General features: G+C 36.6%; 2 protein-coding genes across 6 annotated transcripts in view; both read right to left on the bottom strand.

Moving 5' to 3' along the window:
* LOC124512839 (leucine-rich repeat-containing protein 37A3-like) overlaps positions 1-19,974 on the bottom strand; it is a 340,529-nt gene that overhangs the window by 47,244 nt on the left and 273,311 nt on the right. The window lies entirely within an intron of this gene.
* LOC124513569 (tRNA modification GTPase MnmE-like) overlaps positions 1-19,974 on the bottom strand; it is a 78,851-nt gene that overhangs the window by 34,764 nt on the left and 24,113 nt on the right. For all 5 annotated transcript variants that reach the window (XM_047081697.1, XM_047081698.1, XM_047081699.1 and 2 more), the window contains 5 exons: positions 9,818-9,871; positions 8,886-8,990; positions 7,696-7,749; positions 6,997-7,101; positions 1,183-1,236 (listed from right to left, as the gene is read on the bottom strand). In XM_047081697.1, the coding sequence (XP_046937653.1) occupies positions 1,183-1,236; positions 6,997-7,101; positions 7,696-7,749; positions 8,886-8,990; positions 9,818-9,871 (372 nt within the window). The remainder of the gene's footprint in view (positions 1-1,182; positions 1,237-6,996; positions 7,102-7,695; positions 7,750-8,885; positions 8,991-9,817; positions 9,872-19,974) is intronic.

Raw genomic sequence — 19,974 nt, 5'->3', positions numbered from 1 at the left:
GAGATTAGAAGCTTTTCTGGGGAAATAAATAATATCTAGTGGAACAGATTCCTAAGTATGATGTATTCCATCTACAGTAATAAAAAAAATTTGTGGCTGACTTAGCATATCATACAGTCCATGCCCTATTATTCAGTACAATAAGCCAGGTAAAATTCCCTGGATAAATGATAGAATTGCCTTCAATTTTCTTTTGACTAGAGGGGGATTTGCCCCATTGTTAATAGTGCGTATTGTACTTAGATTCATACCATAGACCAATTTATCTAAGAAAAGATAACTTGATTATGTAAGGTAGACTTAAGACATTATTGGGACTAGTTTTCTTTCAGGCCTAAGAAATACTGGACCATGATTCTAGACTGCCTTCCATTGCCTTCTTATAACACCTTCAGCTAGTTTTGTTTGTCTCACAGCTGTTGGAGTTCTGCTTTTCAGAGTCTTAAATGCTTCTATGTAGCTGCTGTATGAACAAATAATTAAACAAATGATTCAGAGGCAAAACCAGGATGAAACTATCCTGACATTCAGATGTCCGCTCATCTCAAAGAAAATCAACAATAGTGAAGGTCTGGACAGTTCCTGATAATCTCTCCTGGGGCTTTGGTTGAGTGAGGATCAAACGGTGGAATTAGGAATAAAAACATTCTCACATTATTAAGAAAAGTCTGTTGCTATAATAGAACATTATCAAAAGAATACCAATTGTGAAAGACAGAACAAAATGTATTTGGACAGTACCACATTCTATTGCCAGATGAAAAACAAAGACCTAAGGTCACTTGCTGTATTATGCGGAGTGAATACCAGACTTAAAAATATATATTGTTCCTTATTTATAATAAAAGGCACATCTTCATAATGTTGGAGGAAAATACTACATATAATAATATAAGGCTAATATCACTGTGCAGAAAATTATGTTGTTGATGACCTATTCAAATAATTATGTCTACATAATTATGTAGTATCTCAGTTATAACCTAAATTTTGAAATTTCTTCTCATAGGTAAAGACCTAGTACCTCTGTTGCAAAAGCACAGATTATCAAAAATAAATAGGTTATCAAAGCAGGTAGAAATATTTAATCAATGAAAGGTTAAAATAGTGAAATTAACAAATAAAGGGATGGTAGAAAATATCATTTGAACCGTGTAAAGAATTAAGTAACTTTTCACTTACCTAAAACAGAACTCAATTCTTCAATCAATGTATCTAGTTTGACCTTCCCTTTATCTGTAAGTCAAGACAAAATTTAGACACTGAAAAATCCAAACTCAAAAAAAAATAAAGCATAAAACACTTAGATTATGAACTAGAGTAGAGCCTAGATGAAAGCCATTCACTATATCTTGTCCTTTTTTAAATTTATAATTCTTGGATTTTGATAGATAGCTCCATTATCTGCAAGGGACACTAAGATTGTTTGAATCATACAGTTTATCTTAGGTAAAGTGTTCTCTTCAGTCTTTTGGATTCGTTCTGTTTCGAGCTCCATGTTTCTTTACGAATGGCTGATAACACATGACTGGTATACATTTAAAACCATTGTTTGTGGTATTATGTTGCTTTCTATCATTGGAGAAAGACAAAAAATTTCAGGAAAAGGATCAATGAAGAGCAGAGTGTGTGGTAAAACTAAAGCTTTTAAATTCTGCTTGAGGGGAAAATGTCATGTAGGGAGTGGAAAGATGATTTGAAAGAGATTGGTTGGAACCAACAGTTTAGACATTGACATCAGATTGCCTGGATTTGGGAACAGAGTAGTGGGGAAAAAAAAGATAAAAATCTTGGCTCCACAAAATTTACATTAATTTGTTTTGTTTATGGCTGTATTCCTAAGGCTAAAATAGAGACTGCTAGGTGTTAGGTGTTCAATAGACATTATTACATGAATGAATAAATTAATTTATCATAAAAACGCTTAGCACTGTGTCTGGAATATTGCAAGACTCAATGCATATAAGGTAAGAGGGGTTCACTGAAAGTATTTTTTTTAATTAAAAGATTTCTTAATGTTTATTATTTATTTATTTTTGAGAGAGAGAGAGAGAGAGAGAGAGAGAGAGAGAGCAAGCAGGCCAGGGGCAGAGAGAGAGACTATCCCAAGCAGACTCCACGCTAACAGTGCAAGGCCTGACACAGGGCTTGAACTCAGGAACTGTGAGATCATGACCTGAGCCAGACGCTTAACTGACTGAGCCACCCAGGCACCCCCATTGAAAGGTTTTAATCGGAGGAATGACAAAGTCAGCTTTTCACTCTGGTTAGTCATTCAGGCTAGTGTGTACGGAATGAATTTAAGGCAGTGTGACCAGTGGCTGTTACACCAATCGGGAGCCTTCTGTAGCAGTAAGTGAAGGATGATGAAGATTCATCAGTAGGGTAGCAAAGTCAGAGAATATGTCTTTGGGATATATTTAGGAGGGAAAATGAGGGAACATAAGTCAAAGATAGTTTGTGGCTTATTTCATGGGCAATTGTGGGTAGATGACAGCAGCAGAGAAATAAGAAAATAACTAGGAATGAATTTAACAGGGAAAATAGTTTACTTTTCATATGTTGAATTTGGATTTCCACTGGGAAATCTATGTCTCAATACGGATTTGTTCATATAGGAGATCTCTTAATTGATCTCCGTTTAATCAACCTGATGGCCTGAACTATATTCATCATTCATACTGATGCTGATGGTATGCTAAACTTTTATATCTAGTAAGCTACACTTTTAGTAAGCCAGCACATTTGTGTTCTTATGGGTTGAGTTGTTGAACTTGTTTCCAGGCTTCTTTTTATAAAGAGTTGTACTTATTATTAAATTGATAACTTAATCATTATATAAACTGAGGAACTATAAACGGAAAAGGGAGTTATTACCATAAAAACAAATTTGAAAGTTTTAGAGAGTTTATGTAAAGGCAAATTGCTAAAAAATAGTTGTGTTGAATTTGGTGTGGATAAAGAACTATAAAAAAAATTGGGGAAAGAATTGAGATCTAGATGGATTCTGATGGAAAATTCTGCTCAACGTTTAAAAAAGCACTTTGCTCCATTTAAGAGAAACTGAAAATGGGGGTGCCTGGATGGCTTAGCTAGTTAAGCATCCAATTCTTGGTTTCAGCTCAGATTATGATTTCACAGTTCATGAGGTTGAACCCCACAACAGGCTCTGTGCTGACAGTGTGGAGCCTGCTTGGGGTTCTCTCTCTCTCTCTCTCTCTCTCTCTCTCTCTTTCTCTCTCTCTCTCCCTCCCTCCCTCCGTCTTCTTCTCCCTCTCTCTCTGTCCCTCCCCAGCTCATGCACACACATGCATGCTTTCTCTCAAAATAAATTTTAAAAAAACTTAGGAAAAGAGAGAAACAGAAAATGGGAGTGTAGATGATAAATGGGTATATTTGTGCAAGAGAGCATGGCTATAGGGGCGCCTGGGTGGCGCAGTCGGTTAAGCGTCCGACTTCAGCCAGGTCACGATCTCGCGGTCCGTGAGTTCGAGCCCCGCGTCGGGCTCTGGGCTGATGACTCAGAGCCTGGAGCATGTTTCTGATTCTGTGTCTCCCTCTCTCTCTCTGCCCCTCCCCCGTTCATGCTCTGTCTCTCTCTGTCCCAAAAAATAAATAAACGTTGAAAAAAAAAAAAGAGAGCATGGCTACATTAAATTAAAATGGCATTGGCTCAATTTTTTCATGGAAACAAAACATTTAAGGTATGTTTGTATATATATATATACATATGTGTATATATATATGGATATATGTATATGTGTACATGTATATATATAAATTTAAGGTATGTATATGTATATATATATGTATACGTATATATATATATGTATACGTATATATATATATATATATATATATATATATATATATATATAAATTTTATTATTCCTTACTTTAACTAAATTTTTATATTATCAGATCTTGCCCCTGCCATGGTACATAAAAAGACCTCACTGTCCTAAACTGAAATGGATGAAATAAGTATAGGTTTGAGACAAAAGGCTTGAAATCTTAAATACATATGGTGAAGTGGAATCATACAGGAACAGTGTGGAAAGAGCCTGAAAATAGAACTGTTATATTACTATCATTTAAGCCAGTGATTTTCAAAAATTTTTCCTGTAAACCATACTAAGAACTCTGAGCACGTGCGCACACACACATGTGATCATGAAGACTCATGAAACAATATCTAGCTTTACTATTTTATTCCATTTTATTAAAAAAAAACTCAACCTGGGGCGCCTGGGTGGCGCAGTCGGTTAAGCGTCCGACTTCAGCCAGGTCACGATCTCGCGGTCCGTGAGTTCGAGCCCCGCGTCAGGCTCTGGGCTGATGGCTCGGAGCCTGGAGCCTGTTTCCGATTCTGTGTCTCCCTCTCTCTCTGCCCCTCCCCCGTTCATGCTCTGTCTCTCTCTGTCCCAAAAATAAAAAAATAAAAAAAAAAAAAGTTGAAAAAAAAAAAAAACAACTCAACCCACTGGTTTGAAGTGAGAAAGAAAAGCCTATAAGAAAATGAGCCTTGTGAACAAGACAAGGGTACACATCCTCACCACCTCTACTCAACACAATACTGGAAGTCTATTCTAGAGCAATCAGTCTAGGGGAAGAAAAAGCATCCAAATAGGAAAGGAAGAAGCATAATTGTCTTTGTTTGCAGATTATATCGTCTTATATATAGAAAGTCCTGAAGACTCCACCAAAAAACTGGTAGAACTAATCGATGAATTTAGTAAAGTTGCAGGATACAAAATCAGCATAACGAAATCAGTTGCATTTCTATACACTAACAATGAAATATCTGAAAAAGATATAAAGAAAACAATACCACTCACAATAGCATAAAAAAAACACGGTATTTGGGAATAAATGTGTGTATGTATGTATGTATCTGTCTGTCTATCTATCTATCTATCTATCTATCTATCTACAAATAGGCTTCACAACCAGTGCGGAGCCCAATGTGGGGTCTGAACTCACATCCCGGAGATCAAGACCTGAACTGAGATTGGGAGTTCGACACTTAACTGACTGAGTCACCCAGGCGCCCCTTTGGAATAAATTTAAATAAGGAGGTGGAAGATCTATATAATGAAAACTACAAAACATGGATGAAAGAAATCGAAGAAGACACAAGCAAATGGAAATATATCTCATATTCGTGGGTCAGAAAAATTAATATTGTTAAAATGTCTATACTACCAAAAGTCATTTATAGATTCAATCCAATTCCTATAAAAATTTCAATGGTATTTTTTTCATAGACATACAAAAAAATCCTTAATTTATATGGAACCACAAAGGACCCTGAACAGCCAAAGCAATACTGAGAAAGAAGAACTAGGCTGGAGGCATTACCCTTCTTGATTTCAAACTATTATTACAAGGCTCATCAAGCAGTATGGTACAGCATAAAAATAGATACATGGGCCAAGAGAACAGAATTGAGAGCTTGGAAATAAAACTTCACATATACAGTCAACTGTCAACAAGGCAGCCAAGAATACCCAATAGGGAAAGGATAGTCTCTGATATGATGGTATTGGGAAAACTGGAGAACCACACGCAAAAGAATGAAACTGTGCCATAATCTTATACCACTCACAAAAATGAACTTGAAATGGATTAAAGACTTAAATGTAGGACCTGAAAACTGTAAAACTTCCAGAAGAAAACATAGGGAAGAAAGCTCCTTGACATGAGTCTTGGCAATTATTTTTTTAGATAGGACACAAAAAGCACAAGCAAAAAAAAAAAAAAAAAGAAAGAAAGAAAGAAAGAGAAAGAAAAAGAAAAGAAAAAATTACTAAGTGGGACTACATCACACCAAAAGGCTTCGGCCCAGAAAAAGAAACAATCAACGAAATGAATAGGCAACTTACAGAATGAGAGAAAATATTTTCAAACTGCATTTCTGGTAAGGGGTTAATATTCAAACTATATAAGGAACTTGTACATTCAGTAGCAAAACCCCCAAAAATCCAGGGAAAAAATGGGCAAAGAAACTGAATGGCCATCTTTTTAAAGAACACACACAAATGGCCAATAGGTCCATGAAAAGGTGCTCAAAATGACTAATCATCAGGGAAATGCAAATCAAAACCATAATGAGATATCACCTCACACTTGTTAGAATGGCTATCATCAAAAAGATAAGAGATAACAAATGTTGATGGAGATGTGGAGAAAGGGAAACCCTTGTTCACCGTTGGTGGGAATATAAATTGGTGCAACCACTGTGGAAAACAGTACAGAGGTTCCTCAAGTAATGAAAAATAGAGTTACCATATAATCCAGCAATCCCACAGCATATGATTCAAAATCCCACTTTGAAAGAGGATTTCAAAAAGATATCTGCACTCCCATGTTCATTGAAACATTAATCACAATAACCAAGATATGTCTCTGTCAACAGATGATTAAAGAAAGATGTGGTATATTATATACAATAGAAAATTATTCAGCCATGAGAAAAAAGGAAATCTTGCCATTTGTGACATGGAAAAACTTTGAAGGCATTGTGCTAAGTGAAATAAGTTGGACAGAGAAAGACCAATACTATATGATATCACTTGTATGTGGAATCTAAAAAAAACTGAACTCACAGAAACAGTAAAATTGTGGTTATGAGGGGCTGAGGGAGGAGGTGGGGAAATGGGGAGATGTTAGGTTAAAGGTACGAACTCCCATTTCTAATGTGAGTAAATTCTGAGACTATAATACAGAATGGTGATTATAGTTAATAACACTGTCTTACATACTTGAAAGTTCCTAAGAGAGTAGATCGTAAATGTTTTCACCATAAAAAAGAAAGGTGATTATGTGATGCAACAGGGGTGTTAGTTATGGCATAAACATTTTGCAATATACAAGTATATAAAATCAACAGGTTTACACCTTAAACTTACACAATGTTATATGTTGACTGCATCTCAATAAAGATGAAAACAATAAATATCTCTTAAAAAGTACAGGGGGAATGTCAGTGCTCACCATCATCTGGCAATCTTTCTATCAGATCCATGAATTCTCCTTCTGTGATGCTGATTCCCATGTTTTCTAAAAGAGTGTCCAGCTTATTGACATCAACACTGCCTCCTAAGTAAGGAGCAGGAAAGGAATATAGTAAAACAATCTTTCTAAAACTGGGACCGTGCATTCACTCTACTGTGTTATTTTTCCTCTTTATCAAGCATATGTTTTATTATCATAAGGAACATTTCACATATTTCTTAGCATTATTGTTAAGATTTTCAAGGCAAACACCAAAAATCCAGTTTTGTTCAGTTAATAGGACAATAAACTTCCTTTCACTTTTATGTTAGGATTCTGAAAAGCCAGAGCTAGAGGTGACTGACATAATATTCTATAAAACAAGAGGTATTTTTGTTGCCTGCGCTTTCAAATTATTTGCCTTTACTTTTGATTGAAATCTTTATCTGACAGCATTCATTCTTCACCTTTTGCTTCGTACTTTATTTTGTTTCTCTGGGGCTAAGGTAGGAAGATCCCAGACAGTTTAACACTTTCTGTCAAGTATTAGTGCAGGAAACTACTTGGTTTACCTGATAAAATGCAGATCTACTAAAGAAACATAAATAAAGACACAATTATATAGGAAAGGATGATTCCTATTTTAACAATACAACTAAAGGTTTCAGATTCCGTCTTTTCACAGTGCTTCTTACTCACGTTTGAGAGACTTTATGCCCTTCATCAACCTTTTCTTATACACTTCTCCATCAGCTACAAAAAATGGGTATTTTGAAAACAGAGTCAGAAAGAACGAGTTTAGAAATCTTTGGGTAAGGAACATTTCAAATTACAAACAGATAAATAGATATACCAAAATGTTTGCTCTCAGGGGTAAAGGAGTAAATTGGAAATCATAATCATTGAGATACTCTTTTTTGCTGTTGTTGTTCTGTATTGAGAATGTAGGGACAATAACATCCTCAAATACTGTTTGTGGGAGTTCAAATTATAAATATTCTGGAAGGCAAGTGAGAAGACAAAATATCTTCCATTCTGTAAGTCTACTTAAAGGAATTTCATCTCAAAAGATTTCAGAATGCTTACAAAGATTTATCCACAAGGCTGTCAAATAAAAAAAGGACATCTATTCAAAGATGGAAAACTGTAAAATATACATCTCATTTTTCACAGTAGCTATCACTTTGAGTTGGGAATAGAGAGGTTTTATTTTCACTTATCTACACTATCAAGATTTCTATGATAAATACACACGTTACCATTGTGAAGACATAACAGTTATAAATAAATTAATAACACATAAATATTATCTATCAATCTAGTATCTACTGTGCACTAGAAGGAAATGTATGAAAATATTAATAATGATTATCTTTGGGTTAGAGGATTAAAAGCATTTTTTATGAAATTTTTTGGTGTAGTTAAGAACTATGGCCTTTTCTCAATGTACCATATTACCCACTTATTGATAAACTATATATTCGATGCTGCAGAAACACACAACTACATTATTAGTTGGTGCTGGGAAAACTGGACACCTTCCTCTCTCTCTTTTTTCTTTTTTTTTAAATGCTTTTTTTTTTTTTTTACAAATCCAGCTGATCAGTAACCTGAGGGCTGAGTAATGAATTTTTCCTTTGATAGCAACTTATAACTGAAAAGGCTTAGACAGATGATTTTTATTTTTTTTATTTGTTCATTTATTTTATTTTATTTTTTATTTTTAGACAGATGATTTTTAAATCAAAATCCAAGTGGTGAGATTTTTCTGTGTATTTGCATTAGCTTTTTAACAGTTTTCAAGCATTTTTAGTTTATTTTGTAATTTTTCATATACTTCTACAAAACTAGTCTTTCTAAAACACCAAAATAGCACCCCTAAGACTCACCATCAAGTGGCAGTGTCTTCAGCAAGTTCAAATGTTCATTAGGTGTGAGCTTAATCCCCAAGTTTTCGAAAACACTTTCAAGTCTATTGGCATCAACTTTGTCTCCTTTGAAAGAAAAACGGATTGTTGACACATGGAAATTTTAGGACATTAGAATGATCCAAAATAATGAAAAGGCTGACTTATAAGAATACCATCGTCACTTTCATATTCTCATATATTCTAATAGTGTTTAAGAATAATGAGGCAAAACTTATTCCTTGATTCTTCATAAAGACAGAGTGGCCTCCGAAGACTAATGGCAAGACACCATAGAAGAAAATCAGGTTATATAATTGGCTAGTAATTTAGGATATTTAATCTGTTTTTCTCTTTTTAATGTTGAATCATGTGATTATTATTTAAAGCAGAATATTTTCTAAACTTATTCATCTTCCTATATTCTGTGCCTACCTATATTTGGCTACTCAAGCCAGTAGTCATTAACTCAAAAGCTTATAGGAGCCTAGACAAAGAAGGAATGAGTGAAACTAGCACATGCCTTGTCCCAAGAGAAAATACATCAGTTATTGTGGTGAGGAAATGTAGGGCCAGTGTTGCCTTATCTTACAAAACTTGACTGCAGACTGGATTCCATTCATGGGTGGCCTGTTTGTTAAACCTCTGATTTAAACACTGGTTAGGATCAATATAATACTGGCAGAAACTACAAAAAAATATCATTATTACTTAAATATCACCATTTTCTTTTGTAGCCAAATGCTAGATAATTCAAAGTCAAAGGGAAAAGTAAAGTTGAATGGAAATACTTCATGAAAATATGTAAAATATCAACATTAATAAATTTATGATATAATATTGGGAAAACACTATGCAAAATATAACATAGGGTTAGAATTTAATTAAAAATGTTTAAGTAATGTCTTACTCACCCGAAAAAGATTTCACTTCATTCATCAGCTTTTCCAGATCAACCTTGCCTTTAACTGTAAGGCAAGGAATAAATGGGATAGAAACATGACAATGAGACCAAGAAAATGTGTTGCATAGAGCAGAAAAACTTAGCAGTATTTATTTGCTTTAGAAAATTTAACCTTTGCAGGTACACACTTTTAGTTACAAAATAAGTCATGGGGTTGTAATACACAGTATGATGACTATACTTAATACTGAAATATTAATATTTGAAAGTTGTTAAGAGAGTAGATCTTAATTTTTTTAACGTTTTTTTCCTTTGAGAGAGAGAGAGACAAAGAGAGAGCATGCAGGGGAGAAGGGCAGAGAGAGAGAGAGAGAGAGAGAGAGAGAGAGAATCCCAAGCAGGCTCCAAGCTCAGTATGGAGCCTGATACGGGGCTCAATCCCAATATCCTGGGATTGTGACCTGAGCTGAAATCCAGAGTCGGATGCTCAATCGCCTGAGCCACCCAGGCACCCTGAGAGATCTTAAAAGTTCTCATCAAAACAAAAAATATTTGTAACTATATATTATGATGGATGTTAACTAGACTTAGTATGGTAATCATTTTGCAATATATACAAATATTGAACCATTATGCCTGAATGTAATGTTATATGTCAGTTATACCTCAATATAAAAAATATAAAAACTGGTTACACACACACACACACACACACGCACGTGCACATCACACACAAGCGCACACACACTAAAACTTAACCTTTGCTACACCCTTCATAAGAAGGTAGACGAAGAGGGGCACCTGGATGGCTCAGTTGGTTGAGCAGCTGACTTTGGCACAGGTCATGATCTCACGGTTCATGAGTTCGAGTCCTGCATCAGGCTCTGTGCTGACAGCTCAGAGCCTGGAGCCTGCTTCGGATTCTGTGGTTCCCTCTCTCTCTGTCCCTCCCTGCCTCATGCTCTGTCTCTCCATCTCTCTCTCAAAAATAAACAAACATTAAAAAAAAAAGAAGGCAGAAGAAGAAAGATGTCAGCTTGAATGATAATAAGCACAATTATTTCCTGAAACAAGTAATACTCCAATATTTCCAATATATTATGCTCAGGGAAGAAAGGTGGCTAATTCCCGTCATTTAGTTTCTGAAAAGTGCTTTTTTCCCCACAGTAAAATAATACTCCATGTTGATGAGAAAATCTAGCTATAACCTAGTGTTATAGGAAACACGGTGTAACATGTAGTTATTCATGAATTCAACAAACTTGTTTTTGAGTGCCTACAAAATACTCAAAGAATAACCAGAAAAGTGTATCAGTTACCAATAATGTTGCTAATTCTGTGGTGAGAATTTTTGGACCTTATTCTTTGTCTCTTAAAGTATTCTTAGCCACTAATAACTTCTGCGTCAATACCAACTACAGGTCAGGGCAAAATGGAAAATGTGTGCTGGTTTACCTGGGTCATTACAAGTAATCAAGTCTGTCATGAAAAAGAGATGGGATCCTTGGAGAGGATTACAATTTTTGGCCTGGCTTTGTACATGGGTCACTGTGGTTTTCTGTTCATCCTTTCCTTTGCCCATCTGGCTTATTACTGGGAAAATTCTGACCCAAGATGAAAGGGCTCTCTGCCATAGGCCGTCTAATTGGGAGGGAATTCTGTTCCATTAAAATATTCCACGTTCCTCTCAGCAGAGGAGGAATCTACTAGTAAGATTTAAAACATCTGGGTGACAAGGGAATTTTTTTAAACTGAAGTTGATCATTTTCCTTTATTTATAATGTTATTCTTACTCTTTTGTATTTACTTTAATAAAAATTTTGGAAGGGCTTCTGTGAACATGGAGACTGGAACATGGCTCATATCCCTTTAACTACCACCTCAAAGCTGTCTGCCTTTGAAATTCAAATGCTGCTGGTCTCTCTAGGCTGCCAGGGCTATGTCAAACCTTCAGCTCTGGTTGTGTCCTGGAAGAAGAATGGGCATGGGATTCTTTCCCCTCTCAACTAGGGAAGCACCAGAGAGGTGTCAGAGTGCACGAAGAGAACTAGAAAGTAATAGATCTGGGGAAAAGCTTGGCATTTAGAATCCTGAAGACCCTGGTGAAGATCAGTAGAGGCCAGCATGAGGGCATTCCAATTCCTCTGACTCCTAAAAGAGCACGAAGGAAGAAGATAGGTGGGCAGAAACATATATGCTCCTGAGGTGGTAGAAATACAGAGATGTCAAAACAGATGCTTCCTTCTTTTCTAGAAGCTTGAAAGTAATCTTTTATGGAATATGTAATATTAAGTGTTAAATAAAGAATCTTGAAATAGAAAGGAAATTATTTAAGATAGTTTTTTTTTATTATTGAGAGAGAGAGAAACACACACACACACACAGCAAGCAGAGAAGGGGCAGAGGGAGAGGGAGAGAATCTTAAGAAGGCTCTGTGCTCAGTGCAGAGCCCAATGCAGGGCTCAATCTCACAACTGTGAGATCATGACCTGAGGAGAAATCAAAAGTTGGATGCTTAACTGAATGAGCCACCCAGACACCCCTAAGAGAAATGTTATGAGTTGTTTGTTTGTGGGAGTTAAAACTGTATGGTTGGGGAAGTAAAAGACATTCCCAAGGTCTCATGGTGGGGAGTGGGGGAAATGGTAGGAGGAATAAGAGTCTTCTAAAAGTTTGCCCGTATTGTGATTGTGTGGGGGGTGAGAGGGAAGGGATAAAAGTGAAATGAAATATTTGATCGGAAAGGCTATCTTGATGGAGAATAAAGTAGTATTTTATTGCCAGTAATAGTTATTATATGTAAGTATGACAGTGAATGGGAGGAAAAGAAATGTAAGACTTGATGAAATGTGACCCTCCTCTGAAACTTCAGAATTAATTAGGAAGAAAACAAACATAATGAATGACAACTTGAACAAACCAGTGATAATAAGCCTAAGAAAAAAGAAAAAAAACCAGAAAATAAATAATAAACATAAGATTAAATAAGTAAAATTAAATATATCCAGTATTACACCAAATCGGAACAAACTGAAATTTCTCATTAAAAAAGGAACGATAGGGGCGCCTGGGTGGCTCAGTCGGTTGAGCGTCCGACTTTGGCTCAGGTCATGATCTCCTGGTCTGTGAGTTGGAGCCCCTCGTGGGGCTCTGTGCTGACCGCTCAGAGCCTGGAGCCTGTTTCAGATTCTGTGTCTCCCTCTCTCTCTGCCCCTCCCCCGCTCATGCTCCATCTCTCTCTCTCTCTCTGTCAAAAATAAATAAACATTACAAAAAAATTAAAAAAAAAAAAAGGGAATGATAGGGGCACCTGGGTGGCTTGGTTAAGTGTCTGACTTCGGCTGAGGTCATGATCTTGCAGTTCGTGAATTCGAGACCCGCATCAGGCTCTGTGCTGACAGCTCAGAGCCTGAAGCCAGCTTCGGATTCTGTGTCTCCCTTTCTCTCAGCCCCTCCCATGCTTGTGCTCTGTCTGTCTCTCTCTCTCTCAAGAATGAATAAACTTAAAAAAAATTTTTTTAAATAAAAAAAATAAAAAAGGAACAATTGTCAGATGGGTTCCTTAAAAACCCAGCTATATGATGATTTCGCAAAATATATTTCAACCAAATGATAAGAAGATTGAAAACAGAGGAAAGGGCAAAGATATATGAGGCATATATACAAGCAAAAAGAAACCAGTACCATCAGTTATTAATATCAAAGTATAACTTAGAGTCAAATCATTAAACAGATATAAAGGGGGACATCAAAAGGTATAGTTTATGAATAATATTATAACAGTCATAAACCTATAAACAAAGATTACTATTTTATCAACATTTATTTAGAATTTGAATATGGATTATGGTCTGATTCAATTTTCTTTTTTTCTGGTTAAGTATTTAATCGTATTTGTTTTCGTTTTTAAAATTTATTAATTTTTTAAAAATTTACATCCAAGTTAGTCAATGTATAGTGCAATAATAATTTCAGGAGTAGATTCCAGGGATTCATCCCCTACATATAACACCTAGTGCTCATCTCAACAAGTGTCTGCCTTAATGTCCCTGGCCCAATTAGCCCATCCCCCCACCCACAACTCCTCCACCAACTCTCAGTTTGTTCTCTGTATTTAAGAGTCTCTTATGGTTTGTCCCCCTCCTTGTTTTTATATTATTTTTGCTTCCCTTCTCTTGTGTTCATCTGTTTTCTATCTTAAATTCCACATATGAGAGAAGTCATATGATATTTGTCTTTCTCTAATTTCACTTAGCATAATACACTCTAGTTCCATCCACGTTATTGCAAATGGCAATGGCAAGATTTCATTCTTTTTTGATCACTGAGTAACACTCCATTACACACACACACACACACACACACACACACACACACACACACACACGTACTACATCTTCTTTATTCATTTACGTGTCGATGGATGTTTGGGCTCTTTCCATACTTTGACTATTGTTGATAGCACTGCTATAAACACTGGGGTGTATGTGCCCCTTCGAAAAGCATTCCTGTATCCTTTGGATAAATACCTAGTAGTGCAGTTGCTCAGCTGTAGGGTAGTTCCATTTTTCTTTTTTTTTTGAGGAAACTCCATACTGTTTTCCAGAATGCCTGCACCATTCTGGAAATGGTGGCACTCCCACCAGCAGTGCAAAAGGGTTCCTCTTTCTCCACATGCTCACCAACATCTGCCATTGCCTGAGTTGTTAATTTTAGCCATTCTGACAGGTGTGAGGTAGTATCTCATAGTGGTTTTGATTTGTATTTCCCTGATTATGAGTGACGCTGAGTATCTTTTTAAGCCTGTTAGCCATCTGGATGTCTTCTTTGGAAAAATGTCTATTCATGTCTTTTGTCTGTTTTTTCACTGGATTATTTATTTTTTGGGTGTTGAGTTTGATAAGTTCTTTGTAGATTTTGGATACTAACTCTTTATCTGATATGTCGTTTGCAAATATCTTCTCCCATTCCGTCAGTTGCCTTTTAGTTGTGCTGACTGTTTTCCTTGCCGTGCTTCATGAGGTCCCAATAGTTCATTTTTGCTTTTGTTTCCCTTGCCTCTGGAGACATGTCAAGTAAGAAGTTGCTGTAGCTGAGGTCAAAGAGGTTTTTTTTCCCACTTTCTCCTCTAGGATTTTGATGGCTTCCTGTCTTTCGTCCATTTTGAGTTTATTTTTGTGTGCGGTATAAGAAAGTGGTCCAGGTTTTTTCTTCTGAATGTCGCTGTCCAGGTTTCCTAACACCATTTGCTAAAAACATTGTCTTTATTCCATTGGATATTCTTTCCTGCCTTGTCAAAGATTAGTTGGCCATATGTTTGTGGGTCCATTTCTGGTTCTCTATTCTGTTCCATTGATCTATGTGTCTGTTTTTGTGCCAATACCATACTGTCTTGATGATTACATGTTTGTAATACAGCTTGAAGTCTGGACTTGTGATGCCTCCAGCTTTGGTTTTCTTTTTCAGGATTGCTTTGGCTATTTGGGGTCTTATCTGGTTCCATACAAATTTTAGGGTTGTTTGTTCTAGCTCTGCGAAGCATGCTGGTGTTATTTTGATAGGGATTGCACTGAATATGTACATTGCTTTGGGTAGTATCAACATTTTAACAATATTTTTTCTTCCAATCCAGGAGCATGGATATTTTTCCTTTTGTGTGTGTGTTTTCTTCAATTTCTTTCATAAGCTTCCTATAGTTTTCAGCGTATAGATTTTTCACATCCTCGGTTAGGTTTATTCTTCAGTATTTTATGGTTTTTGGTGCAACTGTAAGTGGGATCGAGTTCTTGATTTCTCTTTCTGCTGCTTCATTATTGTGTAGTGAAATGCAAGTGATTTCTGTGCATTGATGTTATATCCTGCGACTTTGCTGAATTCATGGGTCAGTTCTAGCAGTTTTGGGGGGAAATCTTTTGGGTTTTCCACATAGAGTATCATGTCATCTTTGAAGAGTGAAAGTTTTACTTCCTCCTTGCTGATTTGGATGCTTTTATTTCTTCATGTTTTCTGATTGCTGAGGCTATGACTTCCAATACTATGTTGAATAACAGTGGTGAGAGTGGACACCCCTGTCGTGTTGCTGACCTTAGGGGGAAAGCTCTCAGTTTTTCTCCATTGAGGATGATATTGGCAGTGGATCTCTCATATATGGCTTTTATGATCTTGAGGTATGATCCTTCTATCCCTACTTCCTTTAGGGTTTTTTATCAAGAAAGGATGCTGTATTTTGTTGGGGCGCCTGGGTGGCGCAGTCGGTTAAGCGTCCGACTTCAGCCAGGTCACGATCTCGCGGTCCGTGAGTTCGAGCCCCGCGTCGGGCTCTGGGCTGATGGCTCGGAGCCTGGAGCCTGTTTCCGATTCTGTGTCTCCCTCTCTCTCTGCCCCTCCCCCGTTCATGCTCTGTCTCTCTCTGTCCCAAAAATAAATAAACGTTGAAAAAAAAAATTAAAAAAAAAAAAAAAGAAAGGATGCTGTATTTTGTCAAATGCTTTCTTTGCATCTATTGAGAGGATCATGTGGTCCTTATCCTTTCATTTATTAATGTGATGTATCACATTGATTTGTGGATATTGAACCAGTCCTGTATCCCAGGTATAAATCCCACTTGATTGTGATGAATAACTCTTTTAATGTATTGTTGGATCTGGTTGGCTAGTATCTTGTTGAGAATTTTTGCATCCATGTTCATCAGGGAAATTGGTCTGTAGTTCTTTTTTTAGTGGGGGCTTTGCCTGGTTTTGAAATCAAGGTAATGCTGGCCTCGTAGAATGAGTTTGGAAGTTTCCCTTCCATTATTATTATTTTTTTTTCCTTTGGAACGGCTTCAAAGGAATAGGTGTTAACTCTTCTTTAAATGTTTGGTAGAATTCCCCTGGAAAGCCATCCAGCCCTGGACTCCTGTTTTTTGGGAGATTTTTGATTACTGATTCAATTTCTTTACCAGTTATGGGTCTGTTCAAATTTCCTTTTCTTCCTGCTTCAGTTTTGGTAGTTTATTTGTTTCTAGGAATTTGTCCATTTCTTCCAGATTGCCCAAATTGTTGGCATGTAATTGCTCATGATATTCTTATTATTGCTTGTATTTCTGCAGTGTTGGTTGTGGTCTCTTCTCTTTCATTCATGATTTAATTTATTTGGGTCCTTTCCTTTTTCTTTTTGATCAGTCTGGCTAGAGTTTTATCCATTTTGTTAATTCTTTTAAAGAACCACCTCCTGGTTTCATTGATCTGTTCTGGTTTTTTGTATTTCAATATCATTGATTTCTGCTCTAATCTTTATTATCTCCATTTTTCTGCTGGTTTAGGGTTTTTTTTTTCATTTTTTTGTTTTTGTTTTTGTTTGTTTGTTTTTGCTGTTCTTTTCCCAGCTCTTTTAGGTGTAACGTTAGGTTGTGCATTTGAGACCTTCCTTCCTTCTTTAGGAAGGCCTGGATTGCCATATATTTCCCTCCAGTGACTGCCTTTGCTCCATCCCAGAGGTTTTAGACTGTCGTGTTTTCATTTTCATCGGCTTCCATGTACTTTTTAATTTCCTCTTTAAATTCCTGGTTAACCCATTCATTCTTTAGTTAGGATGTTCTTTAACTCCAAGTATTCATGGTCTTTCCAAATTTTTTCTTTTAGTTGATTCTGAGTTTCATAGCATTGTGGTGTGCAATCATGCAAGGTATGACTTTGATCTTTCTGTACTCATTGAGGGCTGATTTGTGTCCCAGCATGTGATCTACTCTGGAGAATGATCCATGTGCACTCGAGAAGAATGTGTATTCTGCTGCTTTAGGATGAAGAGTTCTGAATATATCTGTTAAGTCCATTCAGTCCAGTGTGTCATTCAAAGCCATTGGTTCCTTGTTGATTTTCTGCTGACGTGATATGTCCATTGTTGTGAGTGGGGTGTTGAAGTCTCTTACTATTACGGTATTATTATCAATGAATTTATGTTTGTGATTGATTTACATATTTGGGTGGAAACGTTGGTGACACAAATATTTACAACTGTTAGATCTTCTTGGTGGACAGACTCCTTAATTACGATATAATGACCTTCTTCATCTCTTGTTACGGCATTTACTTTAAAATCTAGTTTGTCTGATATAAGTATGTCTACTCCAACTTTCTTTTGATGACCATTAGCATGATAGATGGTTCTCCATTCCCTTACTTTCAATCTGTCAGTGTGTTTAGGTCTAAAATGAGTCTCTTATAAACAGCATAGAGAAGGATCTTTTTTCTTATCCATTCTGATACCCTATGTCTTTTGATCGGAGTGTTTAGTCCATTGATATTTAGAGTGAGTACTGAAAGATATGAATTTAGAGCCATCGTGTTACCTGTAGAATTGGTGTTTCTGGTGATAATCTCTGGTCCTTTCCATTCTTTGTTGCTTTTGGTCTTTTTTTGTTTTATCTTTTCTCCAAAGAGCCCCCTTAAAATTTCTTGCAGGGCTGGTTTAGTGGTCACAAACTCCTTTAGTTATGTTTGTCTGGGAAACCCTTTCTCTCTCCTTCTATTTTGAATGACAGCCTTGCTGGATAAATAATTCTTTGCTGTGTATTTTTCCTATTCAGCATGTTGAATATATCCTGCCACTCCTTTCTTGCCTGCCAATTTTCTGTGGATAGGTCTGCTGTGAATCTGATCTGTCTTCCCTAATAGATCTACGACTTTTTTCCCCCTTGCTGCTTTCACAATTCTTTCCTTGTCTGTGTATTTTGTGAATTTTACTATGACATGCTTTGTTGATGGTCCGTTTTTGTTGAATCTAATGGGAGTTTTCTGTGCTTCTTGGATCTTGATGTCTGTGTCCTTCCCCAGATTAGGAAAGTTTTCTGCTATAATTTGCTCACATAAACCTTCTGCCCCTTTCCCCTCTTTTCATCTTCTGGGACTCCTATGATTCAGATGTTATTCCTTTTTAATAAGTCACTGAGTTCTCTAAGTCTTGTATCATGCTCTTTTGCCTATATTTCTCTCTTTTTTTTTCTGCTTCATTATTCTCCATAATTTTGTCTTCTATATCGCTATTTGCTTCTCCGCTTCATCCATTTTTGCCGCTGTGGCATCCATTTGAGATTGCATCTCAGTTATAGCATTTTTAATTATGTCCTGACTAGACTTTACTTCTTTTATCTCTGCAGAAAGGGATTCTCTACTTTTTCAACACCAGCTAGTGTTTTTATTATCATGGTTCTAAATTCTGCATCAGACATCTTGCTTATATCTGTGTTGATTAAGCCCTTGGCTGTCATTTTTCTTGTTCTTTCTTTTGGGGTGAATTCCTTCACTTTGTCATTTTAGAGGAAGAAAAATTAATTAAATAAAAAATAAAAATTAAAAACTGGAAGACAAAATATCAAATGAAGGAAGCTAGATCCTATATGTGTTTTGGTCTGCTTCTTAAAAGAAGCTTGATAGAATAGAGGCAAGAAAGGGGAAGGAAAGGGGGAAAAAAAGGTAAGAAAATTTATATAATAGAATAAAATTAAAGAAAATGAAATGGAAGAAAGTAGTTTTAAAAATAAAGAATAAGGTATAAAAGATAAGAATAAAATTTTCTCTTTCTGTATCCAAGAAAGAGGAAAAACAGAAAACAATTTAAGCAAAAACAGAAGGAAAGGAAATGAAGAAATAAATGAACCATCAGGTGGAATGAAACCTGAATGAAGTTATATCCAGTTTCCCCTAGAACTAGAACTATGAAGTCTTCTTTAGTCCGTACACTGAACAGGTGGAGTGACTTGTGCTGGTCTTCTAGGAGATGTGCCTGGAAGCGCAGTTGGGTGGGGCTTGGTGTAACAGTCTGTTCTCCACTAGGTGGCGCTGCTTAGCTTGCTGGGGTGGATCAGTGTGGTGAGCATGTGCGTGCAAGGGAGAGGTGGCTTCGCCACCTAGTCTCTGGCATTGGAACTTTGTGCTTTCACTGACACAATCAAGCACCCCTCCTTTGTCTCAGGCCTTCCTCGACTCCCTGTCCCTACCCGGTCTGTGTCCAAGCTGTCCACCTGCCAGGTGGCACCTCCCTCTAGAGTTTATCTCAGATGGGGCTGTGTTTCAAAACCCCAGACACTTGAGAGACCCCTGAGGCTGGGACCGGTGCCAACTCTGGGGAGAGTCTTGCTGAGCAATGGCCAGGTGCTGACTTGTCCCAGAAGACATTTGTGCGATCGTG

This window comes from Lynx rufus, unplaced genomic scaffold, assembly GCF_022079265.1.
Source record: "Lynx rufus isolate CCGP_SWC_20201006 ecotype Redwood Valley unplaced genomic scaffold, mLynRuf1.p SCAF_18, whole genome shotgun sequence".
NCBI lineage: Eukaryota > Metazoa > Chordata > Mammalia > Carnivora > Felidae > Lynx > Lynx rufus.
This window is presented reverse-complemented; position numbering and strand designations above follow the sequence as displayed.